This window comes from Lithobates pipiens, unplaced genomic scaffold, assembly GCF_037356315.1.
Source record: "Lithobates pipiens isolate NorthernLeopardFrog02 unplaced genomic scaffold, aLitPip1_a1.2 Scaffold_22, whole genome shotgun sequence".
Lineage (NCBI taxonomy): Eukaryota > Metazoa > Chordata > Amphibia > Anura > Ranidae > Lithobates > Lithobates pipiens.
The window spans coordinates 24,086,699-24,106,980 of record NW_027507784.1 but is presented as its reverse complement, the minus strand read 5'-3'; the positions used below and the strand labels follow the sequence as shown (position 1 = coordinate 24,106,980).

The 20,282-nt window shown below is 45.4% G+C and overlaps 1 protein-coding gene across 1 annotated transcript in view; it reads left to right on the top strand.

The window, feature by feature from the left end:
- The window catches only part of LOC143925631 (transmembrane protease serine 9-like), a 117,469-nt gene that overhangs the window by 56,675 nt on the left and 40,512 nt on the right, over positions 1 to 20,282 (top strand). The window contains exon 7 of the mRNA XM_077450097.1: positions 5,278 to 5,350. Coding sequence (XP_077306223.1) covers positions 5,278 to 5,350 — 73 coding nt within the window. The remainder of the gene's footprint in view (positions 1 to 5,277; positions 5,351 to 20,282) is intronic.

The following is a 20,282-nucleotide window of genomic DNA, read 5'->3' as shown; positions in this document are numbered from 1 at the left end:
CCATGATGTTTTTGGATCAAAGGGCATTTGGTCAACTTGATGTAGCTGACAAAAAGGTTACAGAAATTCAAATAACCAATATTCACAGCTGTGTGGAGCAGAAAAGCATCTCGGTGCATGACATTTTGAAAATAGAAGTGGATGGGCTACAACAGCAGAAGACCGTGCTGGGGTCCTGTAAGCCAAGATCAGAAAGCTGAGGCTGCAGGGGGCACGGGATCACCAAAATTGGACAGATGAACACTAGAAAAATGTTGCCTTGTTTGAAGAATCTCCACTTCTGCTGAGGCATGCGGATAAGACCATCAACATATCTGAATCCAATATGTAGTAAGGGGGCAGGGTTCTGTGGTGTTCATCATGTCCTCCCATATTTCCCTCCTCACAGGGTGCCAAGCAAGGCTCACATGAGAGGCCTACCCTAGGGTGGGTTCTTCCGACTATGCTAGGCACCTGTAACAGGATCACTTTACACACAGTGTACCTTTTACTCTTGTGCCCTTTTCATCATTGCCCTGGGACAAGGCTAAGGCTGCTATGGAGGAATGCTCAACCTTAAAGTAGGCCTCTACTTTTACAGATGAACGTACACTTGGACTATAACTGTTCTCTAGTTAACTCTTGGGTCCCCATGACAATGTACACTTTCTCTGTAACTTGTAATTAGGAGGGACACAATGAGCCTTGTCCACATCCACCTGTACAACACATCATCGGTACCTCAATCCCAGTAACGGTATTGGCCCCGTCTTGCACATTGGGTGGACTCCATGCATGCACTTCACTTAATGCTTCTGTACCTGGGCATAGGCTGGGGGCATCTGCAGTGTAAGTCTTCACCCATGGCTGTGGGAGACGGAGCCCTCACGGGGAGGGTACCAATAACAACCCTCCTGCAAGAGGCTATCCCACCTATCTCAGGCTCACGTTTATCGACAGGCTGCTTGTAAGTTCTATTAGCCTAGGTAGCCCTAGAGTCTTCATGCTGTACTACTCTTGTACTGATGTCTTCATGCCCCAAGTGCCAGATACTTGCCTTACACCCCTTTAGTAACATCAGACCAGACGGGAACACGTTTTCAGAACTTTACTTGAAAAAGCACAAAATGCATTATAGAGTCCAACATGCAGAAACATCATCCTTTCCTACATCCCTAACACTAAAACCAGGTACAGACTATTGTTTTTTTTTTTTTTTTTCCCCATTCAAACCCGTGGGTTAAACGAAAAACACCTGTCAGCCCTGGTTGGAGCCGCTATAATAACCATGCAAGGTTAGTTCAGCCATCTTCCTAGCTGAGCATACACACGGGCCAAATGTTGGCCATTTATTTTATTTTTTTAACCGGCCATTGTCTCCCGACATTCGGCCTGTGTGTATGGAGCTATGTGCTGCCCCGGCATACATTCAAAGGCAGAGTCCATGTTTTCTTTGGGTGAACCCCATGTTCTGATGACCTTTACATTGTTGCCATGGTAAATTACATTATTTTGTTTCTCATCGGTGCTGTTCTCCGCTACTTTCCCCTATGGGCACTGAGCCCTGGGTCTCTGAATACACTACCATCTCTACTCACATGGTCCCCCCCCGTCCTCCTTGGGCCTTTTTATGGGCCCTGAGCCTCTCCACTGTGGACCATTTCCCCTCTTTTATAACATAAGATCAGTGGATCAGACCCAGAAAAAACCCCACCAAAGATCCTGCAAAAGCATTAAAGCCCCGTACACACGAGAGGACTTATGTCCGACAGACTTCCGAAGGAGTTCCGTCGGAGTTCTGCCGGAGTTCCGACGGAGTTCTGACGGACTTTTCGGCTGAGCGGACTTGGCCACACACAATCACACTAAACTCCGACGGATTCGAACGTGATGACGTACGACTGGATTCGAATAAGGAAGTTCATAGCCAGTAGCCAATAGCTGCCCTAGCGTCGGTTTTAGTCCGTCGGAATAGCATACACACGAGCGGACTTTTCGAAGGGACCGGGTCCGGCGGAGTTCCCTCGGAAAAATTTGAAGCATGTTCCATATTCTAAAGTCCTTCGGACTTTGGCGAGTCAAAAGTCCGTTGCAGCCCACACACGATCAAATAGTCTGACGGACTCAGTCCGTCGGACTTTGGATGTTGAAAAGTCCGCTCGTGTGTACGGGGCTTAACTCTTACCAATTGGGCTTTATTTAATTTGCAGCCGACACATTGGTTAAATTGTTGGAGGCAATGGGGATACTTTATTATTAGACATATGTAAGGCAAATATACATCACTTAGGTACCAAGTCTTGTACTGAGAAGTAAATTGAATGGCTATATTAGTTCATACCATGGATTGTACACAGCATTGTGTCTGAAGGCATTGTGTGATTCTGCTCCAGATAAAGACTGGTGGACAGATTCATAGAGTGGATAATGACTGTGTTCCTAAGTGGTGTCATTTTTCAGAGGACGTGTAACGGCCGTTGTTTATCTCCAATAATTACAAGGATTCAGAAAGAACAGAGAAATTCTGCCACTGCACCAGAAAGCCTCCAGTCTCCGTCCATCTGGGGAGGAAACACGACTTAGTGGTCTAATTCCATAACAGAGGAGCACCGAGTCACATACAGGTAACTTTACTGTCTGTGTGTTATCGGTACATAGATCTCTTTCCTGACTCTCATACAGGCTTGTCTACTGCAGATCTACCATCTCTAGAACATCTACATGACTCTTCCATAGATATCTACTGCTGGTCTACTGTCTCCACTACATATCTCTCCCATAGATAACTACTGCAGATCTACTATATCTAGAACATCTCCATGGCTCTTCCACCATAGATATCTACTGTCTCCACTACATATCTCTCCCATAGATAACTACTGCAGATCTACTATATCTAGAACATCTCCATGACTCTTCCATAGATAACTACTATCACTAGAACATCTGACACTTTCATAGATGACTACTGCTTTTCTGCTATCTCTAGAACATTCCCAATACTGTTCCATAGATAACTACTGCAGATCTATTGTCACCAATATATCTCCAAGACCCTTCCATTGATAACTACTGCAGATCTACTATATCTAGAACATCTCCATGGCTCTTCCATAGATAACTACCATCACTAGAACATCTGACTTTTTCATAGATGACTACTGCTTTTCTGCTATCTCTAGAACATTTCCATGACTGTTCCATAGATAACTACTGCAGATCTATTATCACCAATACATCTCCAAGACCCTTCCATTGATAACCACTGCAGCTCTAATATCTATTAGAACATATCTACATGACTCTTCTAGTGCATGACTTCTATTACTGCATAAATTCTCAACTACGTCCACATGACTCACATAGATAATTACTGCAAATCTACAATCTCCATTACATCTGCATGGCTCTTTGATAGATCACTACTGCAGATCTACTATCTCTAGAAAATTTGCATGACTCTCACACAGGTTTGTCTACTGGAGATCTACTATATTTAAGCCCTTGTACACACGGTCGGACATTTCGACAACCAAATCCGTCGGATTTTGTCTGAAACTGTTGCAGTCGGACAAAGTTGTCAGAAAATCCGATCATACTTAACGTGATGACGTTATTTCGTTACGACGGGACTACGTTCAGGCTAGTAACCAATAGCTTTGGTGTAGGAATTTGATCTGAGCATGTGTGGCACTTTGTCCAATCGGAATTCTCTACACATGATCGGACAGAGTCCGATCGGAGCATGTTGTCGGAAAATTTTATAGACAAGTTGGAAAACTTGGTCCGTCGGATACTCCGATGGAAACAGTCCAATGGATCCCACACGGTCCTATCGGACATTGGCCATCGGAATATCCGACCGTGTGTACAAGGGCTAATACATCTTCGCTCATATAGATAAGTGCTGCAGATCTACTATCTCCAATACATTTCATACAGCTATCTGTAGTACATCTTTTTGACTGTCGTACAACTATCTGCAGAACATCCGACTGACTCTCATAAAAGTCTGTAGTACATACTCCTGAAATTCATATAACCATCTACACCAGGGGTTCTCAACTCCTGTCCTCAGGACCCACTAACAGGCCAGATTTTAAGTATTACCTTGGGGGAGTTGCAGATTGGAAGACTGCAATCACTGAGCAGCAAATGATATCACCTGTGATGTATTTCAGTTATCTTGCAAACCTGGCCTGTTAGTGGGTCCGGAGAACCGGAGTTGAGAACCACTGATCTACACTGTTGTATACTATCTGTAGTACATCTTACTGACTCCCTTTTTTTTTTTTTATCTGTAGTAAATTTTATTGATTTTCATACAGGTTTATGTACTATTTGTAGCAAATATCCCTTGCTCTCACACAGGTGTCTGTTCTATTAGTAGACCATCTTCCTCCAATACAATAAATATCTGTAAGCCCTTGTACACACAGTCGGAGATTCCGACGGAATGTGTCCTATCGGACCGTTTTGTCGGATAATCCGACTGTGTGTGGTCTCCACCGGACTGTTTCCGTCGGAGTATCCAACGAACAAAGTTTTCCAACTTGTCCTTAAAATTTTCCGACAAAATGCTCCGATTGGACATACTCCGATCATGTGTAGCCTACTCCAACGGACAAAGTGCCACGCATGCTCAGATCAAATTCCCAGACCAAAGCTATTGGCTACTAGCCTGAACATAGTCCCGTCGTAACGAAATAACGTCATCACGTTATGTACAATCGGATTTTCCGACAACTTTGTCCGACCGTGTGTATGCAACAGTTTCAAACAAAATACGTCGGACAAAATCCAACGGATTTGGTTGTCAGAATGTCCGACTGTGTGTACAAGGGCTTACAAATCTTCCCAGGTCTCGTAAAAGTATTTCTCTATTTGTAGAACCTCTTGTTGACTCGCATACAGGTGTATATACTACCTGTATATACTAGTACAAGCTCCTTGCTCTCACACGGGTATCTTTTAGTACTTTTGTAGTACATCTTCCTGACTCTCATACAGATCTCTATATTATATCAGTAGTACAACTACTATCTGTAGTTTATCCTCTACTTTCTGTAGTCAATCTTTCTATCTCTTATGACTCTTCTGCATATCTTACTTATTCATCAAGGTTCCCCTTCTGATAATTTTTTTTCCCGGGCTTTCAAAGTTACAGTAGGTAATTAGGGTGTGACAAATCTTGGCAGAATAATGGGGAATTTTGCTAAGAAACCGCTACTGTCTGCCTATGACGGGTTTACCCGTTGGAATCTAGGTCGAGTGACACTCGTCTTTCTCTTATCGCAGGTCTTCTTCTCGCCAGCTGCTCTCATGAAGCCCTCAACGAAAATCTTTCTTCTCACATCTGCCCTGATCACAGGTGAGTGTATGTTGGAGAGAACTTCGGCAATTAACAATTCTCTGTTGGTTCTATCTGGGTTGTTGTAGAAAGTTTAGACAGCAGGACAGGTATTTATTTATTTTTTAAATCAAGATAAAGTGCAGAAAAAATGGACTTTGTAGGCACCAATTATAAAAAATTACATAATAGTTTATTAAACACATAATGGTACAAACAATCACATTTAAAAACTTTTTTTTGCAATAAAAAATGCAAAACTGATATCTCTGTAAGACAAAAAATGCATGACATTATACATCATTGTAATCCTGCAAACATGATGTAGTATGCAAGAAAAATAACGATCTACATGTCTTGCAATTGAATGCTTCTTCGGGAGCTTATTAAAGAGGAAGTAAACCCTGATGGGTGTTACTTCCTCTTTGATTCCCTGCAAAGGTAAAGCATAATGGACTACTATGCATCGCATCGCATCACATAGTAGTCCATTATGTGTCACTTACCTGACACAGGAGCCAACAAAGTCACCGATGTCCCCTTGTGTACGGAGCCTCCATCTTCTCGGTGGGTCTCGCTGCTCCGGCGCTGTCATTCGACGAAGCCGCGATGACGTCACTCCCGCGCATGCGCATGGGTGCCGCCACTCGTGGCTCATCGCCATTAACAGCGGTGCGCTCAGTGCGCCTGCGCACCACTATTGGTGCCTGTCTTTTGGCAAATATCTCCTAAACCGTGTAGGTTTAGGAGATATTTCTTGGACCTACAGGTAAGCCTTAATCTAGGCTTACCTGTAGGTCAAAGTGGTTTGTAAGGGTTTACAACCACTTTAATTGTTCTACAAGAGAGAAAAATATATAAACATACAAACAGATACAGCAAGCAGCAGTAACCCATTAGTAGTGTGTTTCAGATGTTTGGCAGAGTTTACCGAAAAAGGCAACCACAGAGAGGACTCCCAAAAGTGGCATGCATGAGGTAGTCAGGGATACCAGGACAGGTATAGTTTAAATAAGAATTACAGGTAAACTATCATTTTCCACCATAAGATCAGTCCAGCTTGGAGCAATGTAACTATGTATAGGCTAGGGCAGGGAGGCATGGGGCAACTCCAACAGAGCGATCAAGATCATCCACTGGACACATGTGAATGATACCTATCCACCCTGTTTTCAGGGAGGATTGGCCGTACCTACAGGTTGTCCTAACCAAATAGGGCTTTGTACCACATATGATCCAGTGGATTAGAGTGCTTTATAATTTACCAGAAGCTGAAGCTGAATGGTGCCCAGTCTCGGCCGTTCCCAATTAGGAATGGGACGAGCCAGTGCTGCCCATTGCTGCCGCCTCATTTTTGCACTGACTCTTGAGCCCTTGCTCAACAAAACTAGATTAAATGCTAACATCCACTGAGTTTGCATAGGCACCATGGAACATAAATTCTCAGCCTACTTTGAGAATGTTCTGTATGGACCCTAACATACTGGCAGATCGCTAACATTTAATCAACCATTATGCTTTAAAACTATGTACAGTATATAACATACTTGTGGCATTCCTCTAGAAGCTGGAAATCATTTCATAGCCCTTGTACACACGGTCGGAGATTCCGACAACCAAATCTGTCTGATTTTGTCCGACGGATTTTGTCCGAAACTGTTGCATACACACGGTCGGACGAAGTTGGGGGAATGTCCGATATCGTTCAGAACGTGATGACGTTATTTCGTTACGACGGGACTACGTTCAGGCTAGTAGCCAATAGCTTTGATGTATGAATTTGATCTGAGCATGCGTGGCACTTTGTCTGATCGGAATTCTCTACACATGATCGGAGTATGTCCGATCGGAGCATTTTGTCGGAAAATATTTCCGGCAAGTTGGAAAATTTGGTCCGACGGATATTCCGACGGAAACAGTCCGATGCAGACCACACACAGTTGGAATATCTGACAAAACGCTCCGATCGGACACATTCCGTCGGAATCTCCGATCGTGTGTACAAGGGCATAGACATCACTACTCCACTGAACTCCCTTAGTTTCCGGGTCCCATTTGAAAAAATGTCCTGTTGCATTGTGAACACAGGAGGTTGGCAGCTGGGCACCATTCAGAGAATGCTTTGCATTTTCTAAATTAATTCAAAGCCTTCTATGATTGGACATGGTGGAGATCATGACATCATCACCCAACCACTCTACCTTGTCCAATCAGAGAATGCTTTCCATTCACTGAGAAAATCCCAATCATTCTCTGAATTCTCTGAGTTGCATCTTGATATAGGGCAGTCAATTATCCCGTACGATCTCAATGCGCTTGGCTCACACATTCGCACATATACTAGGGCCAATTTGGACCAGATACAATTAGCCTACCAGCATCTTTGGAGTGTGCGAGGAAACTGGCGTACCCGGAGGAAACCCATGCAGACTCAAGGCAGATGATGTCGTGGTCGGGATTTGAACCAACTATTTTGCTGCTAGGTGAAAGTGCTAACCACTCCACCACTGTGCTGCCCTTGGCGAGTGGACGACCTCATGTGATCAGAATGCAGCAGAACAGCCACTTGTGGTCTAGATACCACACTTGGAATGCTGCTCAAAGCCAGAGACCGAGCTCCCACGACCCTCAGATGAGAGGTTCAGGCTGCCAAAAAGCCCATCCGAGGCAGTGCATGCATGAAAACAAGAAAGCGCTGCTCTCATAACCAGCCACTGAAGCAGTGGCGGTGTGTCCATAAGAGCGCATGGGCGCCACCCCCTCTCTGCAGCCACCCCTCTATGTCCAATGGATAGATTCATGCATTGAATCACCACCTATTCAGGCATCCGGCCCCTTTCTGGGCACCTGAATTACAGCAGTGGGGTATTTTTTGAAGCACCTGATCAGAGCCATAGGCTCTAATAGGTGTCAAAAAAAGGTAAACAGCGAGCACCATGCTTGGCGCTCGCAGTTCACTCAGCTGTGTTAGAAAAGTGAATGAACATTCGCTTTCCTAAGACTAAACCGCCTCTCCACCAATCAGGTGCTCGGGTCTGTTACCTGTCACCTGAAGGGCTAAAACAACAGGCACCACTATTGGATGCCTTTCAGGAGGAGAGGATGGGAGATGAAGATGGCAAGAGATGCATTAAGGACCCCGCTCGTCGCTGTCGCCTGCTGCCCCTCCAAGACAGGGTAAGTGCCAGACGGACAGCGGGCAGACAGGAGTCACACTGGAGGTATTCAAGGGCACACTGGTAGCATTTGATGGGCACAGTGGCAGCATTTTATGGGCACAGTGGCTGTGTTTGGGCACAGTGGCTGCGTTTGATGGCACAGTGGCTGCGTATGATGGCACAGTGGCTGCGTTTGATGGTTTGTTTTCTTTTTTTTAAACATGTTTTTATTCTGAAAATGTAGCATTTGACATAAAGGCGAAATACACGTAACATCTACAGTCATATCCAACTTCGGCCCATATTCTCGAAAAACTTGAACATTATATCTTGAACGTACAGCAGTTTCTGAGAGATACATACAATTTCAAAACAAACAGGAAACATATAACAATATGCATAGCATCACCAGTGTTGTAAAATTAAACAAGAAAGTTTAACTGACTAGTAGTCTCTCCAAACCAGAACCCAAAAAGCGACATATGATTGTTATAATAAAGGAGTACTTCTAGTCTGGACTTAGATGGACGACAGGTAGTTCATATCTCCCTACACTCACCCCTACAGGGATCACACTGTGAGGGTAAGGAGACCTGAAGTAGGATCACACACCTAGAAGAGCCCTGTCGGCTATACGCGCCTCCTCCGAGTCAGCTCGATAGCTTGATGCTTCCTCAGTTAAAGCCTATGCATAGTTGCTAAGTCATAGCGTTACAAAACTCTGTGAGAATATTAGGATAGAGGGATATTGGGGAAGGCATAGGGGTGAGGATAAAGGGGTATGACAGGGCAAGGGAAGGTTGCGTTATCCGGAATGGGCACCATGTGTAAACAGGAAAAGTTACCGTTGTCGTAAAATTAGAACAGTCAGTTTAGCAGCTATTTTCCTATTATTTCCAATTATGTTCAGTTAGAATCCCAGGTCAAGCTATACCTCGCCCAGCAGTGTCTTGCATTCTGTGGACACACGAAAATGGATCCAACAAGCCCATACTGTAGTAAATTTTGGCGTGGTATCATTAAGTTGGTGCACAAGTTCTTCCATTTCCATTGTCCGCCCTACCCGACGGATCCAGTCTCCTACCGTGGGGGGCGTGATTGATTTCCAGCGACCGGGCAAACACATTTTTGCTGCATTCACAAGGTGCAAGACAAGAGATTTCCTATACTGCTTCTGTGGTATCGAGGCGTGATGAAGTAAATATTGTGCGGGTGTATATTCCAAGGTGTAGGTAGTTATTTTAGAAATTAATTGGTGTATGGCTGTCCAGTACGGCTGTATTGCGGGGCAATCCCACCAAACATGTAATAATGTCCCCTCCATAGTCCTACATCTCCAGCAGGTGGGCGATGTGTTAGGGTAAAATTTATGCAACAAGTCAGGTGTTCTGTACCACCTGGAGTACAGTTTATACCCGTTCTCCTGAACCGATACATTTCGTGAGCCCTTGTGGATATGTAGCAAAATGTTTTCCCAATCTTCTCGTGTGAGTTCTAAGTTCAGCTCCGCTACCCATCCGGTATTGGAAGGTTCATTTAAGCTGTTGGCAGATGGGAAGAGGAGCGCGTAGAGCTCAGAGATTAAATGCCTTTGTGGTTCCTGTCTGTTGCATAGGTCCTCGAAACTCGTAAGTTCTCTATACCATTGTGACTTGAGAGGTGTACTAGACAAGAAGTGTTTAATCTGGAGGTAATTAAAAAAGGGAATGTATCTGTCTGGAAATTTTTCGGGGAGGGAATGAAAGGGGATTAAGTTTCCCCTATCATAGAAAGATCTGGCTCTCAATATGTCTTGCGGGGTCTGGTCTGTGAGCTGTCGCAAAGAAATACCAGGAGGAAAGTCTGAGTTATATTCCAGTGGAGAGAGTGGGCCTGGAGTAGAGGAGAGTTTAAATTTTTGGCGTATCGCTCTCCAAGTATGTAGAGTCGCCCCTATCAACGGATGAGATTGAAGCGAACATGAGATAGAAGAGGGGTCTAGCCATGGAAGGAGTTTGACCGGGATGCCAGCCGTTGTTTCCTTTATGTCTACCCAGGCTTTTGCTGGCCTGTGAACATGCCAGTCCACTATTCTAGTGAGCTGGCAGGCCCAATTGTAGATGGTTTGTTTTCAAAAAATTTTTGTGCCCCCCAAAAAAAAAAAAAAACTTGAGCACCAGCCACCACTGCACTGAATCATAAACATCAAGATGGCTTCAGTCTGAGTCTCGCCTACCCATCAAAGCTTAAAGCAGAGGTCCACCCTAAAATGGACCTTCCGCTCATTGTAATCCTCCCCCCCTCCGGCGCCACATTTGGCACCTTTCAGGGGGGAGGGGGGTGCAGGTTCCTGTACAGTACAGGTATCTGCACCCACTTCCGGCGTAGATTCTGCAGAAGGTTTCACCCCTTTCCGCAGAATCTACGCCCCTTTCCGAAGGTCTCCCGATGCCTGCTGGGAAACACACAGATCCCAAAGACAGCGGGGACCATCCTTATTGCGCAGCGCGACTCGCGCATGCGCAGTGGGGACCGGGTAATGAAGCCGAAAGGCTCCACTTCCTGATTCCCATACCCAAGATGGCGGCGGCCGCACCCGGGAGACTATCGAGAGATCGGCTTCGGGTGCCGACATCGCGGGCACGCTGGGCGGGTAAGTGTCATTATTTTAAAAGTCAGCAGCTGCAGTATTTGTAGCTGCTGGCTTTTAAAAAAAAAAAAAAAACGGTGGACTCCCGGCGGACTCCCGTTTTAATTCCAGGGTGGAGGCTCATAGGCTGAAGCTGTCTTGATGTCTCTATATCTGGTTGGGAGAGGTGCACTGAGAGATCACCGGAGTAGCGGTGTAGTAGAGGTGTGTACTACAGTGATTTCCAGCTTCCAGAGGAATCCCACAGTTATGGTATATACATTGGTCCAAGCTGAAACAATATAACTATGTACAAATATACCATACCTGGATTTCTATTTTTTAAGCTTGTTCGTTCAGTGGTGGTTAAAGGTTGTTCAACAGTTTTAGCTGCTTCGGTGTTAATCAAGACTGCCAAAATCATCAGATATGAAGAATTCATCTATGAATAATGAATAATTAAACATTACATTAAAGGGAACTTGTCGCAGACTGCCATTGGATAGCTGTAGGTCTGACCCAGCCGACACCGTTAGACGTTTGCCCTCAACTTGAGCAGAGCAGTACTTCCTGCATAATATTGCGAGACAGGGGACCTTTCAACCGGGCCTGGGGAATAATCAAAAAAGTGAGATATAAAAAAACACATTCTTATTTTTCTCATTTGTGTTAAAGCTTTAAAGCCCAGAGTTAACGTCTCGCAAAATTTTATCTCTTTATAGCAGCCTTTCTTAACCTTTTCAACACAGAGGAACCCTTGAAATAGTTCTCCGGTCTCGGGGGAACCCCCAGGCCTGTCTTTAAGGCAGGGCAAAAGGGGCAGCTGCCCTGGGCCCTGTCATTGTTATGGGGCCCAAAGCAGCTGCCTCATACTTGCCAACTATCCCAGTTTACATTCCCTTGTCCCTTGAGGTTTTAGTCCTGTTGTTGTGTACAGACGACTCACCTGCAGACCCTGTGTTTACATGTAAATAACCAGCATTCATATGTAAATAGCAGTGACATGCATATGTAAATAGCTGAGGCCAACATCATTGATATGTAAATAAGGAAGCATTCATATGTATATCATATGCAGTGAGGAGATGATATGCTGTAACCTACAGCAACCAGTGAGCAGTATTACTGTACCGTAATCTCTAGCAGCCAATCAACAAGCCAAATCATGTGCTGTAACCTCTAGCAACTAATCAGTGAGCCTTAAGGAGTGCTGTAACCTCTAGCAACCAGTCAGTAAGCAGTAGTGATATGCTGTAACCTCTGGCAACCAATTGCAATCGCTGATCTCATACAGTAAACTGATTTCAAGTCTAGCTGCTATTTATTGTAAGTCTCAGAGAAGGTGGAGAGTGAAATTGCATGGGGGGAGGGGGGCCCTAAGCAAATTTTTGCCCAGGGCCCAATAAATATTAAAGACGGCCCTGGGAACCCCTGCAAAAAAAATTAGAAACCTACAACTCATGATACATTAGTGTGATGGTCAGTGGGAAGAATGGTCCTCACACTTGTGGTCATTGGGAAGAATTACCTCCTTACAGATAGTTAGAAAGATCAATGGTGTGAGTGGAAACTTATCTGATAGGCAGAAATTGCCCAATGCTGAAGGAACCCCTACAACCACTGGAGGAACCCTGGTTGAGAATCACTGCTTTATAGTCTTCTACCCCTTGCATTTTATAATTTGTGAATTTTCTCTTTTAATGTGTTAAAGTAGCTTTATATTAAACTTGTGCCATCGTCATCCAGTGCTCTGTACTTGCAGAGCTGAGTAACAGCCACACCCTTCAGCTCACGTGTCCTCACACAGAGATAGAGGGCATGTCTGGCTGATTACTGAGTGCCCTGGGTCTAATTTTGCACAATCATATTGACACACATTGCACAACTGCTATAACAAGAAAGCGGAAGTTAGACTATAAAAATGGAATGTATGTCTGACCATTTCTGTGACTTTATTTGGGATCCAGGTAAACACGTAAATACTGTGTTGGAATACCTTATAAGGTGACTTGTTCTATCCACCAAAGGATTTGTGTTTGTATTCATCCTGTCCTTAGATTCTTTGGCTGGGCAGAAGACCGGATATTTTTCCTGCAATAAAACACTTACCGCTCTCTCCCCTCCCCCAGCCTGTGATTTGAAGGTGAAAGGAGAAGCAGTAAACTGCTCATCTCTCTGTCAATCTGCTCTCTTCTGCTATCAGTATGCCCCTTGTATACAGCACAACCGATTGGCTCCACATGCTGCTCCTCCTTTTCTTACGCCCCGTACACACGATCTGACTTTCCGACAACAAAAACTTGGAATTTTGTTTGAAGGTTCTTGGTTCCAACTTGTCTTGCATACTCACGGTCACGTCAAATGTTGGCCAGCATCTACGAATGTGGGAACGTGGTGACGCACAAGACGTACGACGAGCCAAGAAAAGGTAAGTTCAATAGTCAGCGCGGCTCCTTCTGCTTGAGCATGCGTGAGCTTTTGTGCGACGGGCTTGTGTACACACGATCGGAAATTTGTTGGTGGAAAATTTGAGAACCTACTAGCCAACATTTGTTGGCAGAAAGTCCGACAGCAAATGTTCGATGGAGCCTACACACGGTTGGACTTTCCGACAACAAGCTCACATCCAACGTTTGTTGTCGGAAAATCTGATCGTGTGTATGCTCCATCGAACATTTGCTGTTAGGCTTTACGCCAACAAAGGTAGGCTAGCAGGTTCTCAAATTTTGGGGCATTATCTAATATCTATATCTATATCTACTATCTAATCTGAGCTCTGCTGTATAATAGACTGGGAGAGGCTGATGCCAGGTCATATTCCGGTACTTACAATGTATGCATTTAATCACTTGCTGATGGGTGGAGGCCTTGTGATGTTCTCGGGTTGAAGTGGTTATACCGAGACAATGCCGGCATCCATCCAGTATCAAAACTTTCAGCAGATGATTCTCTCTTATGTAGAAGTGAGCAGTTATATAGACACAGGGTGACTTCTACAGGCGGCAGAAGGGGTCCCTCCCTCCCACTGCCGCTGCCTTTCCCCCGAGCTCTCCCGTCCCGTCAGGGGAGACCGGGACCTCTCTGAACTTGACTGGCTTGTCCTGACCTGAGCCTGATGGAACACCTTTGGAATGAATTAGAGCAGAAACTACGAGCCAGGCCTTCTCATACACATCATTGCCTTACCTCAAAATGCTCTTCTGGAAGAATGGTCAAACGTTCCCCGTAGACACACTGCCAAACCTTGTGGACAGCCTTCCCAGAAGAGTTGAAGCTGTTATAGCTGCAAAGGGTGAGCCAACTCAATATTGAACCCTACGGACTAAGACTGGGATGCCATTAAAGTTCATGTGCGTGTAAAGTCCCAATACTTTTGGTAATATAGTGTGTATTAAGCTAGAATCACAACTATACCTGTAGATATCAAAATCATGACAAAAGGCAAAATTGCGTGTTTTCCCGACACACACAGAAACACATTGCTGTTTAGCAGATGCGTGGCAGGACCATTTTTTTTTGTAAAAGTCAACCCCAGCATCATCAAACGCTTACATTTAACACCCGCCAAACCGCAAACCTTGTTGTTTTGTCCCTTGTACACACGGTCGGACATTCTGACAACCAAATCCGTTGGATTTTGTCCGACGGATTTTGTCCGAAACTGTTGCATACACACGGTCGGACAAAGTTGTCAGAAAATCCGATTGTACATAACGTGATGACGTAATTTCGTTACGACGGGACTACGTTCAGGCTAGTAGCCAATAGCTTTGGTCTAGGAATTTGGTCTGAGCATGCGTGGCACTTTGTCCGTCGGAGTAGGCTACACATGATCGGAGCATGTTGTTGGAAAATTTTATAGACAAGTTGGAAAACTTGGTCCGTCGGATATTCCGATGGAAACAGTCCGATGGAGACCACACACAGTCGGATTATCCGACAACATGGTCCGATCGGACACATTCCGTTGGAATCTCTGACCGTGTGTACAAGGGCTTGGTTTGGCGTGCTTTTGGAAAAAAGTTGGGAACTTCTTTTTCTGCATTTTCCGGGCATATGGCAGCCCATTAAAACGCAAGAGCTGCCCTACACGCGGCACACTGGAAGGCTCTCAATCGCACCCGTAGTTGTGAACCAAGTCTCTGGAGTTCAGATCTAATTTATTTTATGTGCATCTCACACAATACTTCTGTTGAATAATTTTATATATTTTTTTAAATACACATTAATAAAAAAAAAAATAAAAAAATTTAAAAAACGTAAACGCTACTTATTTTCCATTTGCGGAGGTTTCTGTGTCTATTTTTAGTCTCCCTTATCTGTCAAGTCAACCAGTGCATTGGCAAAAGAGTAAAAATAAAAAGGTAAACGCGGCTTCAGCTTTTGTGTTCAGAAAGGTAAACTCTGCCGTCAATAGGGAGCCTACACAATGAGCGGCTCTCCTTTCCACTTTTTCCACCCAGGGACACATCATGTGTGACAAGCCCATTTACTGCGGAGCGCGGCAGATGTCAGCAAACACTCTTTCTGAAAGGGAGGCCAACAATCCCAGGTAGTCTCTCTATTGTGCAGCTCTATGAAGAGGCATCAGTCTGGAGGATAAAGGGATTGTGTCCCGCGATTTGTCCCTGAGCCATAAACGTGTTCTGCCAATTAGCTGGCTTTGTATTGTGGACTAATAGGGGGATTAGGCCGTATCTTTAAATGAAACTCCAAATCCTCGTATAACAGGGTGTAACGACTGCTAGACGCCGGGCCTCCGAAGATGCTCCAGCACAGCACTGTGTCATTGAACCAAGTTTTGGATGACGTAGGGGTGGGTCAAACCCTTTTCATTTTTTTTTTTTTTTTTTTGTGCTATCTTCGTCCCATTGGGGAGTGTAGGTAGGTGCATTCTATTTTCTCCACTGTGGGTGGCACTTGTCCTCAGATGGTGGAGGAAGTCAAGGGGAACATCTGTATTTCTCTATGGTTTCCTTTATCAGGCAGCTATACAATTGGATGCTGGCACCCCATGTGACTTTGGTGGCCATTTTGGGACCCCTGGCTCCTGGATTTGGCACAGATCTTTTCAAATGGCAGTTTAGAAACAAGATGCCTGTCTGTCAGGGACAGTGCTTAGCACCAGGAAAAGGTTCTGGAGGAGCAGGAGAAGCAGGGAAAGTGCAGGGACAGGCCGTCCTTACTGGAAACCTTCCCATTTGGGTACGAACTGGTCAGGCCATATTCCGCTCCTCGAGACAGATGCTATCGGCACCCCTTCACTCTACTACCTCTTTGCTGTTACAATGTGTGTATTCACAGCCCTTATAATCTAAAACCTGAGAATAGATAAGTGCTCCTGTAGGCAGGTGTAGTCTACTTTCTTCACTGCAGGTTGTGCTCATCCATAGCGGCAATACAGGAGGAGGAGGACAGTGAGAGGAACCTAGTGTGTCTATGGTTTCCTCGGTCGCAGGGAGGCAGCTATCTGATTGGATGCTGGCATCCCATGTGACTCTGGTAGCCATCTTGGGTCAGCAGAGTCTATATAAGATTTTTGTGATTGGCTAGAGCTAGAGAGCCAGAGGTCCTTCATCTGTCAGTGACATTGCTTAGCATCAGGGAATGGTTCATGAGGAGTAGGGAAAGTGCAGGGACCCTCCATCATTCCTAGACGCCTTCCAGTTTGGGTGCAGACCGGCCAGGCCACATTCTGCTTCTCGAGAGAGACACTGTCGGCACCTCTGGTCCACCACTCTACTGCTGTTTTGCTGTTACAACTTATGTTGCCTCCCTGCCGGGCCTATTTGTTTTTGCTGGACTTCTGTTATAATATAAACTTATTATTGCACCTGTACTCTGTGCATGGACTGCCAACACACCAAGCTGCACCTCCCCACACTCCACCAGAGAGACAGGAGGTATCTGTCTATGAGACAAAAGGAGCTGTGTGCATTGTTGTTGGCAAAGAAGATTATCTGGAGGAGACCGGCAAGGGCCTGAGGATTAAGGCCAGATCTGTGTGTTTTGGTCTGAAGATCAGACCCGAGGCAAGAGCCAGGAGGCTGATGAATTTTGCCTTGCGAATAATAGTGATGATGAAAATTCCTGCATCGGCATCCATCCTAATTCTCTGTGAACGCTTTCTTTTTTTTTTTTTTATAAAAGTAAGCCAACAAGCCCTTAAACAGAACTCCTAAAGTGGACAGGACTCATTGGGGTGCTAATAATTGCCCAGTGTAAGAGTCGGTGGCATAGAGTGGGTTGTCAGCGCCCGGGGCAAGGCAAAAAACATGCACCCCCCCCAACTTGCGGACTTTTAGCACTCCCTAAGTACCCTACACTAGTACAGTAGTACTGATCAACCCGATTTATACTCTGACCACTACACTAACCTATCTATTTCCTACACTTACCTAACCACTATCCTAACCTATCCAATCCATACACCAGGGGTGCTCAACCTGTGGCTCTCCAGCTGTTGCAGAACTACAAGTCCCATGAGGCATAGCAAGACTCCGACTGCCACAAGCATGACACCCAGAGGCAAAGGCATGATGGGACTTGTAGTTTTGCAACAGCTGGAGAGCCACAGGTTGAGCACCCCTGTCCTACACTGACCATTAAACTGACCTGTTTCCTTTATTGACCTATCTGACCACTACATTAACCTACCTGATTCCTTCACTGACCTACCTAATTTCTACACTGTTCACTACACTGACCTACCTGACCACTACATTAACCCACCTGATTCCTATACTGACCACTACACACATTATTATTGGTCACTGATTGGTTGCTAGACATTACTGCACATAATTAACGCTCACCCATTGGTTGCTAGAGATTACTTTACATCATTACTACTGAAGCCCCATACACACATATCATATTTTTTGCTGATTTTTTCCTTCAGATTTACCAAAACCATATAATATGAGGTTAAACCTTAGGAGTTTCAATTTGTATGCAATCAGGCAGGCCCTTGCACTACATGGTTTTGGTAAATCTGAAGACAAAAATCAGATAGTGTGTATGGGGTTTAACTGGTTGCTAGAGGTTACTGCAATTATTATTGCTCACTGGTTGCTAGAGATTACAGCAGATCATTACTGTTCACTGGTTGCTGAAGATTACCGCACATTATCACACTCACTGGTTGCTAGAGGTTACTGCACACTAATACTGTTCCCTAATTGGTTGCTAGAGGTCACAGCACATCATTACAGCTTTCTGATTGGTTGCTTAAGGTTACAGTATATCATCTCACTGCCTGCACACCACAGACTGTAGAGGTGACAGGGCCCACCAATAGACAAACAAAATTCTAGAACTAGTTATTAGCAATGAAGGTTGAGGGGTGCACAGTGTATGGAGTGCAAGGTTGAGGGGTGTGCTTTGATTAGAATGAAGGGTTCAGAGGTGCGCTGTGTATGGAGTGTATGGAGTGCGCTGTGTGTACAGGGTGCAGGGTTGAGGGGTGCCTGTGTACAGTGTACAGGGTTGAAGGGTGCCTGTGTACATCTGCCCCCAAATACAAGCTCTGTGCCCCACAGATTCCAGGTCAAAGCTCAGCCCCCCCCCCCCCCCCCCCTGGCTGCCACCATCCAGTACAGAGCTTTCCTCTTTAGAGGAGTACTCACAATGTCCATGCAAGCTGCCGGTTAGGAGGGGCTTCTGTCTGTGTGGATGCCTAAGCCCAGGTTTTCTCCAGTCCTGGGGTGGTCAGAGCCGGGTCAAAGTGCCGGGATCCGCATAGCAGCACACTAATAGGCACACAGGCAGGGAGAAGCAAGCGGCAACGGAAGTCCTGGCTGTGGGACAGGCTAAGAGGAATGAACAGAGGGATCATGGTGTGTTGGGAGTGTAATGGAGAGGATGCCTTGTGGCCTCGCCTACCCTCCCCCCCCTCAACATGGTCATGGTCACTCCAATCCTTGGCATCATTCATGGCTAGTCTTCACTTCAGCAAGTCACTGGTATCACCGCTGTAGCCTAAGTGGGGACCGGGACTCCGAATGCAACAACAGGCCTATCGCTTAGCGATGAGCTCCTGTTCTCCTAGACAGCACAGAGCAGAAGATGTTTTTGCCGGGCAACTACCCCCTGCTCCCTCCCTCCCTACACTACCCCACTGGTCACAGTAACTTGTTTATGTGGCGTTGTTCTGTAGCACCCTCTACCTAGGTGCTAGTGTACATAGTTGTCAGTGTAGAAAAATTTGGCCTGGCTGAGAGCCAGGCCTGGGTTAAATCTAAGTCAGGTCATGAGTCATGCCAGCAGGGCAGTCACGTGGAAGATAGAGAGGGCGTGCTGAGGAGGCTGTCTGTGGCCCTTGAGGTTCCCCCCTATTCGGGGGGGGGGGGGGGGGTGACCTTGAGCCTGGAGCTTGGGTGCTGGAGGGATCCTCTACAACACTTGGAGGATATCCTTCCTGGAGGCACAAGAGCATGGAGAAGACAACAGGAGCAGGTCAGCGTGATCAGTAGTTCTCCAGATAGAGTCAGCGAGGAGGACTGGTGAGTGAGCAGTCTGGGGGGTTTAAGGTGTTAGTCTGGGAGGACCGAGGAGAAGTAGCCAGGAGGGCTAGTGAAAGGGGCAGCGACAGCAGCAGCCAGGCAGTAACTGGAAAAGTGGTGCTGGGATCGGTAACCACAGCGATGTAAAGCTGGAGACTGACTTTTCTGCTACACATTTAAAGGGGGCCTCGGAGTCTGTAAAGGGCTATTGCTTAAAAATGTGTGTTTTGTAGGATTAACCGTCAGTGTGACAGTTGAAGTTCTGCAAGCAAGCTAGTGCTGGAGGAAGAGAGGAGTATCATATATATATATATATATATATATATGTATATATATATATATATATATATATATATATATACTGTATATAGAAGAGTCGTCCCTGAATTTGTGAAGTCAAGTGGGCATCCCATACCCATAATACCCCTACTCCTCATCCAAGTTTTATCCCGTCAATAAAATTCAAAAACAAAACACTGGACTGTTTTCTGACTCAAGTGTGCCTGTGGAAATTCAATGTGCCTTGCTGTGCGGTGCTCTACAGTTCTAAAATGTTCCATGATGTAGTGTATACATCTACAATTTCTTCATCATAAATTGACACGACACACGCAAACTGTCCTAGCACAACCATGTACACTGGAAGGAATGTGTACTTATTTGACAAGGTATATAGTACCGTA